Here is a 12,775-nt window from a genome sequence, read left to right as displayed (position 1 = left end):
TAAATCAAAACCACTATTGGACCGTGTAAAAAGAATCATAATAAATTTCAATGAAAAACTGGAAGATATAATTTTCAACTATCTAAATTTTATGGCTGATTATGCGGTATTTTACACACTGATCTTTTTCTATGAAAATATACTTTTACGTTAAAAACGAATAAATACCACCAGATCTATTATCTCGCGCGAGAAAAGAAAAAAACGGGCCAGTATGAAAATTTTTTATCGTGTCTCTCGCCGTACAGAAAAAGTGTTTAGTATGAATCGAATCAGCCACCATAATAAATTGAAGTCCTCTGCGATAAACGACGTAACCGCTGACTGTTCCATCAAATACCACCGGGCACCACCATTAACAACGTTGTATCTCGATCATTTAGAAATTCGTAAGTCGTAAGTCGTAACTCCTCCGTCAAGGAATTCTGCATGTTTCATAAGGTTGGCACAAAGAGGGACTTTGTCTTTTCCTCGCTCCCGAGTTCCATCATACGTTGAAATATCTCATCAGAACCACTACGAGAACGCGTAATAAAAGTCAGAATCACTTAATCAAAGAATACAAAGACATTTTTTCATCTATCTATATCTCATAGTTTATTATGCGGTATTTTACATACTTATCTGTTATGAAAATATAATTCTACGTAGAAGCGAATAAATATCATCAGATCTATTATTTGTTACAAAAAGTGTAATTATGATAACAATAATTAATATTTCACTCAATCATCAATAAAGAATCAAAGAAAGAATAACAGAAATACATGGAACACGATAGAATTAGTAAATTAGTAAAATTGTCATATATAAATAAATTGGACGGTTGCAGTAATCTATGTAGGTATGTGCTAGTCTAGTGAGAGCGATTTGTCATTGCTTCACTCGGTTATGGTTTCTTGCAGTCACACGATTCAACTGAAAATATGAAAAGAGATTTTGAATAAAGATACGAAGATACAGATTTGATGTAAGTTGGAGGATAACCGACAATTTACAGTAGTTTTCACTTACCATCATTCTTTTCCTGGAATGGCCAGGGAGCGTTTTTGAATTCTTCCCTGTCAACAAATGAGTCCTCTGCAATGTAGGAGATACACGGTATATCTAATCTGTATTTAGTTCTGTGTTTAGAACATTATCACACACATTGCAAGAGTAGATTAACCAACATTATTACTCGTAACTTACCATTATTGTCGGCCTGGTGTATGAAGAATTTAGCATCATCGTCATCCAAATTCATTCCAGCGGCAAATTCATCCACTGATATCTTTTCATCTTCGTCTATATCGAAGAAATCGAAGTTGTTCGGAATTGATACTTTGTGTACTTTGTGTTCGGTATCTGTTCTATTCGCTTCCTATGAAAAGTCGATTATACCAATATGAAATACAGTCAGTGTCTTGTTACATTCGTTTCGAAATAAAAAATGATTACGATAAACTGATAACATAAAATAGAAAAAAAAACTTACATTGGCTACTTCAGCAACGTCTCGTTTGTGGTAATGTCTGATGCATCCATACCTGCAGTAGATGAAACATCTCCAGCCATATCCAGGGAAATAATGGCAGCGAATAAAACAATAACGACGACAGTGGTATGTCGCTGCTTCTCCCGGCTGAACAGAGTACAGTGCCACCACCAAACAAACCAGAGCCAATAAAACTAAAGAGCGCATCTTCGGATAGAAAAAAAAATAGAAAACAAAATAAATCCATATATAAGAAATTGCAATCTAGAAGAAAGTCTCATTGAGAGTTTGTTACTTACATTTGTTGAAGTGTTGAATTTTCTTGCGACCTGTGCTTCAGGAATCTCAGTTGTTTATGAAAATGTTCAAATTTTCGCTAGTTTTATACAGTTTTTCTCAATAGAATGTGGGTTTTCCAGATCGAAAAAACCCCATTGAGCAAAATATTCACCATTCAGCAAAAAACGCATAAAATCTTAAGAGATTCATCAATTAAACTACATATTTGCAAGGACAATAAATCATGTCAGATTACTAAAAAAAAAAACGTTCCTTTTGATATAACTGAATAAAACTTCCTAGTTTGGCGTGGCTTTCTTTGCCCCTCCCGTGGATCGTTTGACAGTATAACAAACATAAAAATTTACTGGATATAAACCTGCGATAACTTTCTGAATTCTGAAGATGTTTATCCCTTAACAATAACACTTTCGATCATTTTCCAGGAATTATACAATTCCTATTCATATATTTTGTGTCCTTTATTGAATGTATGCAATGTTTGTGGTTTTGAATGGAGAAAGAATTATGAAAATACGTTCTCGATGATTATCAGAAGATAAACATTCAAGTGCAGCTGTATTTAACTAGACAATAGTCGCGTCGACGAAATAAATGAAAAAAAAGCATTTTAGGCAATATTTTGAATAAGAGTATTTATTTACATGAATCACATGGATTTGAAAGAAAGTCTCTAAATCACTGATAGCACGTGAACTCCGAATGATCTCAGTATTTTAGGTCAATTTCTATATCCCAGATGACGCGAAGAGAACATGAACATTCTGTTTCAAATGTCCGAATTTGATCAATGATTGGTCGATGTGTCTAACCGTCTATTTCAGGGATGTGTTTATTGTATAGACTGTCCAATGATCTCATTTTTCCTGTAACTGCCTGCGCGTTGAATTTCTTATGACGTTTGTGATGACGATGCGACTGACTTCGACTAGGTGATGATAATGACGATAACGACGATGATGCGAATGATTGATGTTGTTTCGGTGCAGGTGAAAACGATGATTGCTGGAGCCCTCCCACATTTGACGCAATCATCGGCACAGACGAAGAACGTTCATTTAGAGAAACAGTTTTTTCATTGATTGAATCAATTTTCGATGTGTTTTCTGAATAACGCTCTTCAGTTATCAATACGGGTAAACTAGATCGTCTGATATGTTTTTCTGACTGCGCTTGTTTGTGTAATATTTGTAAAGGCAGTCGACGCTCAGTTCGATTCGTCAGTCCGGAATCTGGCCGGTCTTCCGGTACTCGAGAATCCCAAAAATCAGTATCATCCATTTCTAGATACTCGATATTGTCTGAAAATTCGGGAGTATATTCTTCAGACTGTAGGCAGTTTGAGTGTTTAGATATCTCCATCTGGCCATTGCTATTTGGACAATGCTCAGAATCTTGTCTTTGAAATGACTTAACGTGCTGATTTTGAGACTTTTCATCATGTTGTTTATGATTCTGGTGAAAGTTTTTCATTCGCTTAGCGGAATCTGTATCATCGATGAATATTTCCAGGCCGTATTTCTTAGCGAGTTCATTATTACGAGTTGGTAACTCGTATTTGCTTCCGCCGTTCATGTTGCTTAATGTCAGGTCGATGTGCGACGTATATTCATTAAATACACCCTGCAAACCACCATCAATAAATTTCTCTTCTTCCGCGGTATAGATCAGATCCAAGCTAGAATCTGAATTAAAAACCTGAAAGAACGCCGTATCGATATTGTTTACTTCGACGGCGGATCTGACTTTACGCGTAGGCGGAACAAACATATTCGGAGTCCGATAGATATTGAACGATTTGCGACGCTGTTTCCGCATCGTGATAATGGACGGTAGGCTTAGTCTCGGTTGAGAATGCCTGGGCATTAGGAGGTTGATTTCATCGGTACTGGTGTTAATGGCCGGAATAACCAACTCTGATTCGGCGTGCTGACTCGACCTGTACGACAGACGATCAGCTGATGACCACAGGTATTCCTGCTGAGAGTCGTCGTCGATTTGCTGCTGTAACTGCTCATATTTCGTACCCGGTCCGACAATTCGAGCGATGATCTTCGGTACAACGAAGTTCCATAGAAACTCTTGTACAACGTACGTCTACAAAGATAGCGTACGATTATTAGAAATCCAGAACGTATCATGAAATTTCATTATCAAAATATTGCCGAAATGCAATCTACCTCCCAAATAATGATGGTTAAATTTGCAGCTAAACAATAAAGTAGCATAATACATCGGAATATAAGCGATGGGGCCATTTTCATCTAAAAAAAAACATTATCAGTGAGAAAGATTGTTAATAAAGTAAAAAAGTTGCCTTTATTATTACTGTTTACGATGTCAACATTGTTCAATTCATTTTTATGATTGCGTTGAATGCACATTACGAAAAAGAAAGTGAAATGCACTATGAGTCATGAATTCATTCGTGAGCTACCTGGTACTATCAGGTACCAGGAATTTCTTTTTGTTTTGTTGAGATGACTGAGTGATTTTTTTTTTTTTTAATTTCAAGTCAGATTTACATACCCCGAATAGATATACAGCGAAATTAGGTGGATAGATGAATTGCCCGATCACGACGAAAAACAAGACCGTCATACCAACGAGAAATACCTCTAAAATACGAAATACTTCACAATGAATTGATAAATTCAGTTATTGAATGTATGCATTATTAGAATATATGCATTTTTTAGTATGTATACGGTATAAAGGTGGAATTGTTGTAAGGGGATTAGGGTACACAATCTAAAACAAATACAGAGTAGTCTAAAATCTTTTGGAACTCGATATCGAGAAGGCTGTTTACTGTATACCGTGCAGATTTTCCTTTGTATCTTAAAATCGGGAATGACCCTTGATTTGATTGGTATATTTGCTCCGATTTGATTTGATTTGTTGTCCTTTCCAAACCTACCTCACCTGCCGGAAGCGGAACCAGGGGTTTGATTTTGAAATCGATAATCGAAGTACAGATATAGCGTTGTGTGATCGGCGGTAAAATTTACAGAATTTTCTGTTTAAAACGAAGTTGAGATAATTCGGTTCATCAAACAATCTTCTAACCAGCCCGAACTGGCAAGCAACTGATTGGGTTAGTTTTGATGGCTGTTTGATTTAAATCATCATTTAATACGAAATTTTAGAACGGACAGATCTTAAACGTATAACTAACTACTCGTGAATTCGCCTTGTAGGATTTATCATATTACAAGGAAGACTTGTTGAAAGTAACGTACTGTATTTGTAAAGTGGTTGACGGTATGGCGCTCCCCAGGAAAACGAAATGACGGAACAAGCGAATGAAAAACAACCATACAAATATACCGCCGTGTTGTCATAACTTTCGAAGTTCAACTCGTCCTCCCTTTTGTATTCAAAAGGCATATACCTACGAAAGACGAACAAATAACAAAAACGTATATCTTCTACGGCCTGAATGCAGTGATTACGGCGTGACAGTTGATAAATCTTACCAAGGCTGAATTTCGATGAGTTTCAAAAGTCCGACTGCAAATGCCGTGTTGAGTATGAGAAAAGAGAGAACGGAGAAAAGAGAGTGGAAACTGAACAGTGATGTAGGTGGTTGGCGGGGCACTAGTTTCGCGTAGGCCGCTACATTTCCAACTGTAATATATGAACAATTTGATTTTATCAGAAGATTTGAAGTAAAAACCCACAATATGAAGAAAAAACTAAATGGGCATTATCAGAACTTGAAACCAACTTCATCAGAAGATTTTCACAGTTCATGATTCATCTTCGAATACTGTTGAAAATACTAACAAAATATTGTCGGGAAGATCAAACACGCCAGATCCATGAACACGTACTGACTATCGTAGAAATCCAGAACATTCTGAAAAGTATGGTCATTTACTTGAGCTAATCTGACATATTGGTCGGAAGAAAACGTTGAAGAATTACAATTTCGATTCAAACTACCCAAAACAGTAACAGCGCCAGGGTGAAATAGAGCCAGTGTGTTGCTAGCAGATGTTTGAAAACACCAAACGCTGTCACAAGAGCGCAACGGCCTTCTCTGAAAAAGATATAACGTTAACTGTGTCCCGATATGAGAGATATAGCGAATAGATACTAATTATATCGAACTATCGTTCAAACCTGATCAATTTCGGAACGCAAGATATGTTGGTTTTCTTCGATGTAAATGGAGATGCCACGGAAGCCTCGGCGACGCTCAGGGATATGCCAGCATTAGCCGTTTTCAGAGCTCCGCAATCGTTGGCTCCATCGCCGCACATACCTACCGAGTATCTAAAATTCGACATTCAAATCGAGTTAGTCATTTCATAGAAATCGATTTGTAGCTTTTGTTGCATATGTACTGAATCCGAAAGATAAACAAATAGAAATTTTGCAAGCAAATGAATTAGGTAATTCTGACTATATTGTATGCACCTGCAGGAGCGTGCAAACTTAAATACAATTTCAGTAACGTATTTATAGTTGAAAATGAACCGTAGTGAGTACTGACCCAATGCCCTGTAGGGCCTCAACTAGTTGTACCTTCTGTTCAGGCAACATCCGCGCGAAAATTGCACCTTTCAGTACAATCTGAAAGAAAATTCATTCAATTCCATAACTAGCCGGGGAAATACAATACAAGATTCTTTATAATTACGACACTACCTTCTGAAGTAATTCCGAATCGTATGCGTGGATAAGAGCGAAGTTTTTGCCATCAATCGCCAACTGAAAATCGCGAGTTGTATCCGGTATAGGAAAATTTTCAGCGCCCTGAAAACAGATGCACGAAGACGCATGTATAACACATTCCGTAGAATCTTTAAACAGCTCGTCGCGTGGAGATTATTTTGCAATTCGCACTCGTGAGAATTTAACCAAATGCTACAATTTTTCTATCTGTATTCAATATTTATCCATTGTTTTGAAGCTTAATGATTTGATATACGTTTGAAAATATTTGAACCTGGGTCGAGCTGTTATCGCCTTCCAGTTGTTGATAAGATAAGATCAGTTTATCTTTATGTTTAGTTGTATTGACGACGTACGTATCGCGGTCAGGTTTCAGAATGTTACAGTCGTGCCCAACTTTTAGAGCGGTCAACAAATTATCCCCTGGAAATATATATATAATCCACAAAAAAAAATAATAAGAAATGGCAAAAGAGAAATTATGCCTCACGCGTAGAATCAGATTACCTGTAACCATCACCGTTCTGATATCAGCATTTGTTAATTTTTCAAGAGCTGGAATTGTTTCTGGTTTCAATGTGTTCTTCAAAATTATAATTCCCAGAAACGTAAGGTTTGATTCTAAGCTACACCTAAAATACGAAAAAGTTTTTCTTTTCATTATACTGGGATACTGGGGTTGGTCATTGATACTGGTTTTATCCATTCATTGGTTTTATCCATTCCAGTTAGAATTAATACAGAAGCAGAACTACATGCAATACTTTGCACCGTCTCCGCAGAGCGCCGATGGCAAACGAGCATTTCTGAATCCTTGAAATTGCTTGAATGTTCTTAAATAGTTTTAATTTTTGAAAGCTTGTGAAGGGCGGTTTCTGGACCTTCAAAATATTCATGAAATTTCCGGAATATGAAAAAATGAAATTTGGAACTCATGAAAATGCGGAACTTGGATTTAGAAATGGGGGTCGTCCGCATCTCCGACCCCTTAGCCCCCTCTGGTGGCGACCATGGTCTTAAGGACATATTACTGGAGAGTACAGAATCTAAATTCTTAAGATTGTTACCGATTTTCAGCTTGGAGTGAATAAACTTCTGTTTGTAAGAGTGGACGGAATGCGAGGGCTATTACACGGAAGCCTTGTCGCGTGTATGCCTGCAGAACAGCATCGAAGTTTGTCGGCACTGGAAAATATGTATGTTGAAGTAAATTTGGTGTTTGATAAGTTGTATTGAGTTTTGTTGCAGATTCAATTTTCCAACCTGTTTCTGGTAAACATATGGATTTTAATTTCTCTGGTGAACCTTTTGTGAAAGTAAAATAAGCGCCCGATTCCGCTAAGTTTTCAACAACGACTGTCATACATTGCAGTGCAGATGAAAATGTGTATTGCTTTACAATAGCATATCGCTGGAATTATTTAAGGATAGCAGTTACATTCTATTCGATATTCTTATGTTTAGGTTTTCTAGTCAATTGCACTTCGACTTACGTGTTTCATTGTGTCATCTCTGGGCGAGACAACGGATAATCCGCCTTCCATGTCGTGGTCAAAAAATTCCTTAAAAAACAGGACATTAAACAAAAATGAAATAACAATTTACCACTCTTCCCATTTCGCCTTCGGGCTTTGTTAAATTCTAAAAGTTTCTAATGGAAATTGATTAGAAGGTTTAGCCCTTACCCATTTCGTTGACTGGAAAATCACTAGATCAAGTGGATAACCGACTACCTCGCCATCTATCTTCGCTAACGAATGACACGTCGCCATTCCGATCGTAAAAGGCGACACCGGTAGCGAACTAGGGTCTTGATTCAGATGAAACCTACAAAGGCACGAGTTTCAGACACGTGGAATTAATTCTGAGAAGAGCTGGAGCAAATTTGAAATTTCTATGGAAAATATGAGAATGCCTGGAAGCTCTACCTCTGGTATTCGACGCTACTGACGCCCCAAAGTGTTAATCCTTCGTTCGTTAATGTCCCGGTCTGCAAAATGAAAAAAAAAGTAGATTATATACATAGAATTCGTGATACAGAGAAAAATGTTAAAATCTATTGAATATGAATGATTTGAGGGTTAATTGTGATTGTACAGTTATGTACAGTACACATACCTTGTCAAAACAAACAACGTCGAGTGAACCGCAAAAGTTAATATATTTTAGGCTCAAACAATAAATCTCCTCTTCCTTCAATCGACCTTGAGCGTACGCATTGCCTATAGTCATCGCGGTAGGTAAAGCTACGGGTATCGTGAACGTGAAGATGTCCAAAGCATTCCACATAATATTTTCTGACGATGCCTATAACGGAGAAATACCTAACAATGTTGATCTTCTTATGAAATAATAGGCTTGGAAAATAATCGTGTTGATTTTCTTAAGTGATAAAGCGGGTTTTAGTTTCTTTTTCCGAAAGCAAACGTAGAACCACAGATGGAACGATTAAAGGTAGCCGACGTTGGTAAAAATCGTTACGTAATTTAGTTTCGAAGTCAGTTGATTTAGCACACATCCTAATTCATTTATCCGTATAGACCTATCTGCAAATATTCAATACTTCTGAGAACGATCAGTTTCTAAGAAAGGATACAAACCCCTTTGAAGTGCAACACGATCGCTGTATATATGGATCCAATAGCTCCGATAACTAGTGAAATGCCTAGCACTTTTATTGTATCCTCATAGAATTTAATGTCGACTGGTTTCGGGAACAGAATGCTACGAACTAATTCCCCTTTGGCTGTTGCAAATCCTAGAACGAATGTCATGTAGTTAGAATACATTTTGAAGGTGTCTTCGAAATTCATTTGTGGCCAGAACTTTCTACGTTACTAATGTAACATTCGAAAAAAAATCATAATTACATCAGTTTCAGATATGAATAGCTATCACTAACCTGTACGCAGGACTAAAGCTTTTACAACTCCTTTGCCATTGGCTTGCAAAATCTGAGTTCCACAAAATAATGTGTTGCATTTGTGTTTAACAGATGAGTAGACCGTAAGGTCATTGGCTACAGGCGTTTTCCTAATAGGGACGCTTTCTCCTGTAAGAATTAAGAATTTCAATTTCATTTTATTTTTGTTTACCATCAGTTGGTGGCCGTCGGGGAGGTAAGCCTGTTTGAAAATCATTGCATGGGCATTTGCAACATGAAACAGATCTAGAGAAGTCTCTCCCACTCAAGAAGGTGGCAATTATTCATCAATAAAGAAGTTAGAGCCTAAATATATTAAACGTGTATCTGTAGGAACGTCGAGTTAAACACCCAGCGACTGATCGTGTCGCTGGTGACCACAGGGAGAACAGACAACGACGCAATGTTAATCGCAAACGGGAAACATGGGCGAAGTGCCACATGGTGTCAAAGCGTTGCTTGTACCACCAACACCCACAGGAAATCAAAGACTGCCTTTTACATATTAGACGAGAAGCAATAACCTCTAGTAAAGGGTCTTAATAGATGTCGGCGGGAAACTTTCGAGACAGTCGTCGGCTTTCTTGGAAAGACGACAGGATTTTTGTTGACTGCGCTATCAATTTCGGACGCCAGTATGATTGGTCTTCGTTTCTACCTGTGAGCATGCTTTCATTGACAACGCACGAGCCGTTTAGAAGTACAGCATCGCATTCCATCACCGCTCCCGTTTGTGGTATGATTATGATATCCCCGGGTACCAAGTCCGCTGAGGAAACTTCTTCTTCGGCTGAAAAGTTATATTGTAGGTAGGATTGTGGTATTTTCTCCCAAGTTCTCGGTTCTAAGAAGAAACGTTCTACTAAATATTGCGCAGTGCGTAAAACCCGTCCATACTAACCTCCGTTTCTGTTTACTACTGTAACCGGACGTTGTGACACGACCTTTCTCCGAAGCGTTTTCGTTTGTTTCCTCGTCTCCCAAACCGATAGACTCACAGAAATAACAGCCATACAGAAAATACATCCCGAATACAAAACATAATTTTGAGCACACCAGACGATCAGGGCGTAAGTACAAAACGCGTATATAGGATTCAATGCCTGAAACAAATCCATAAATGGTTTGTTTACCTCAACTCTTATATATAATCTTTGGCTAAAAATGATCCCTCGTTTCTCCTAATCGACCAGGTCATTACCGCAATAAAATATGTAATCAGTTCTTTTCCATAGTTACCAAGTCTGTTATGGTTAGCTTGATAACGACTTTTAAAGGAGTAATGCAAAGGGCAGATGGGCAGCCGGCCGGGTCAATTTCTAAGCTCAGCTCAGGAGAAACAAGATATCAATTTTGTAGCCGATTCAAGAGAAGCTATTTTATTTTATGGTTCTCCTAAACCTCTCACGAAAACCTCCCGCGTACCTCATATACAACTAAATGATGAATCGGCCTCTCTTCGATTTCAATGATATTCGGTTTATACAGGATTTTCTTAATTTCTCGTTCTCTCGGAGTCCAACCTTTGCATTGGTTATGAAAATAGCCGCATGTCGTATCCAATGTAAACGCCCTGTATACCAAAAATGCAATTGATGAAAGTGGTGTCGATTGAATATTTACAGAATGATTAGAAAAAGGATTAGAACAATTTCAGTTCTACCTCAGTCTTTCGTAACGCTGTTTGTCGTCGTCGAATATGTAGTACACATTCCTGTTGTAAAACCTACGCAATACGGTCGACGGTTTATTTTCGCGGTAGCTCGGAATAGTAACTGTTTCCACAGATTCTACGCAGATTTGGCCAAAATAATCCTAGGAACGAATAGTCAACTTTCTAAAATTCATTCATTTGATCCGATAACAAAAAACAATATACGTAAGGTTTGTACGATAAAAACCCACTATGTACAAATTAAAGGTGTTATAAGATCGAGAATTGATTCTAGAATACACGACGTTTCAATCTCACCCTAGAGATCATCTTCAGGTGTGAGATTCAGGGTAGGATTTGTGTTATTTTTCATTACCTTGACCAGAATTCGTGTGGCCTCCGATAGTGGACACGCACGATATAAGAGGTATATTTGCAGTTGCGGTCTCCAAACAAAAGCAGCTTGCAGAAGACCAATAGTTAGGATAGCCGAGAGCCAGTACAGAAAATGATAACATCTCATCGGTAGATAACCATAAATGGTCTAAATGGAATGATATTGAAATAAACATTGCTCACAGCGTTTCGTCTTTATATTGAGTACTTTATATACAGCAGAATAGATGGGTAAGATCTACAGACGAGACTGAAGGAAATATCGAACTGGTTATCAGAATAGCATAAAATTTTGTTTATCTTACTTACTATCATTTCATCATCATCCTCCCCAAGTTCAACCACCTCTGGTTCACGAGGGTATTTGGAAACCATTTTTTCAAATGGTGTCCCCGCTTCAGCCACCTGTGATGTCACCTATACGGGTGATCTACCGTGGAAATATCACTAGAATCACCAGTCATGTCACCGAGGATTTGAAGATGAACGTTCATAACTTGTATAATAACTTCCAATACCAAATATATGTATATATATTTATATATGATATCTATGGATCTCTGTATGAGTGTGGATTTTTGGTTAAAGTCTATGACCTGATAAACCGATCGACTTGCCTAGAGATGATAACATTTGGGTCACTTAAATATTGCGAATGCAAGCGTTTCTGATTTAGTATAATCGATTCTAATCAATTAAAGACTAGTTTTGGCGAAACAACTCGGCAGCCCTATCTAACAAGCAGTGCCGAAGTACACTGATTATATTAATATAGAATAGTGGATATATCTAGAAATACACTTCGTAAATAGAACAGTAAAATGTTTGTTATATTTCTTGCGGTCATCGTCGGAATACCGTGGTATTAAGAAGAGTAATCGAAATACAAGAAATAACTAGATTTTGTTTTCAAGTAACAAATTATTTATTAGTCTTTCATATATAATACCATCACAACATACAAAATACGTTTTTATTCAAATTATTCAGTAAATATAAAAAGACACAATTTTCGGTTGGATTCACATCAAAATTTTATCTAAGCTCAAATCTCTTAATCGATAAGAGACAATATTTCCTCATACACGAAAATCATTTTTGGCACACTTTTCACGTTTATGAATTGAACGCATAAACAATTTTATGATATTCTTTTCCGTAGCGTAGAAATGTTCGATAGAAATGACCATATTTCGTACACATTGAAACTATATTTAACTGTCATGGGACAATCCTATCAAAAATGTCAAATGACTTCAATATATCGTGTTTTCTTTTCAATTAAGGAAGACCGACTTGTGGTTTTTATTACGAGTGAATTATAGATACATGTATTTATGCC

The 12,775-nt window shown here is 37.3% G+C and overlaps 2 protein-coding genes across 2 annotated transcripts; both read right to left on the bottom strand.

The window, feature by feature from the left end:
• Positions 1-570: 570 nt before the first annotated feature.
• LOC141906539 (uncharacterized) lies at positions 571-1,906 on the bottom strand. The gene is made up of 5 exons (XM_074795874.1): positions 1,777-1,906; positions 1,478-1,684; positions 1,192-1,363; positions 1,015-1,080; positions 571-918 (listed from the first exon to the last, which is right to left on the bottom strand). Exons 2-5 carry the CDS (start codon positions 1,682-1,684, stop codon positions 890-892), a joined length of 474 nt encoding a protein of 157 aa, XP_074651975.1. The 5' UTR covers positions 1,777-1,906; the 3' UTR covers positions 571-889.
• A 418-nt stretch (positions 1,907-2,324) lies between these two features.
• On the bottom strand, positions 2,325-11,980 carry LOC141906538 (putative cation-transporting ATPase 13A4). Its single transcript, XM_074795873.1, has 26 exons — positions 11,743-11,980; positions 11,414-11,581; positions 11,047-11,198; positions 10,809-10,956; positions 10,285-10,486; positions 10,042-10,173; positions 9,363-9,512; positions 9,061-9,218; positions 8,579-8,767; positions 8,389-8,450; positions 8,146-8,287; positions 7,954-8,022; positions 7,724-7,871; positions 7,528-7,645; positions 6,968-7,092; positions 6,735-6,883; positions 6,434-6,541; positions 6,279-6,358; positions 5,906-6,058; positions 5,726-5,822; positions 5,567-5,639; positions 5,257-5,407; positions 5,020-5,171; positions 4,307-4,395; positions 3,958-4,041; positions 2,325-3,874 (listed from the first exon to the last, which is right to left on the bottom strand). Exons 1-26 carry the CDS (start codon positions 11,806-11,808, stop codon positions 2,585-2,587), a joined length of 4,455 nt encoding a protein of 1,484 aa, XP_074651974.1. The 5' UTR covers positions 11,809-11,980; the 3' UTR covers positions 2,325-2,584.
• Between the last annotated feature and the right edge of the window lie 795 nt (positions 11,981-12,775).

Source organism: Tubulanus polymorphus, chromosome 5 (assembly GCF_964204645.1).
Source record: "Tubulanus polymorphus chromosome 5, tnTubPoly1.2, whole genome shotgun sequence".
NCBI classification, from domain to species: Eukaryota; Metazoa; Nemertea; class Palaeonemertea; order Tubulaniformes; family Tubulanidae; genus Tubulanus; species Tubulanus polymorphus.
The sequence above is the reverse complement of the archived record's forward strand: the minus strand, read 5'-3'. Positions and strand labels throughout refer to the sequence as shown.

Excerpts from the sequence above, each read along its gene's own strand:
- LOC141906539 (XM_074795874.1), bottom strand. The coding sequence starts at position 1,684 with ATGCGCTCTTTAGTTTTATTGGCTCTGGTTTGTTTGGTGGTGGCACTG. Across the intron at positions 1,081-1,191 it reads ACACCAGGCCGACAATAATG|AGGACTCATTTGTTGACAGG; the intron begins GTAAGTTACGAG and ends CCTACATTGCAG. Across the intron at positions 919-1,014 it reads ATTCCAGGAAAAGAATGATG|TTGAATCGTGTGACTGCAAG; the intron begins GTAAGTGAAAAC and ends TCATATTTTCAG.
- LOC141906538 (XM_074795873.1), bottom strand. The coding sequence starts at position 11,808 with ATGGTTTCCAAATACCCTCGTGAACCAGAGGTGGTTGAACTTGGGGAG. Across the intron at positions 6,059-6,278 it reads GAGGCCCTACAGGGCATTGG|ATACTCGGTAGGTATGTGCG; the intron begins GTCAGTACTCAC and ends GTCGAATTTTAG. Across the intron at positions 3,875-3,957 it reads TAACCATCATTATTTGGGAG|ACGTACGTTGTACAAGAGTT; the intron begins GTAGATTGCATT and ends CTATCTTTGTAG.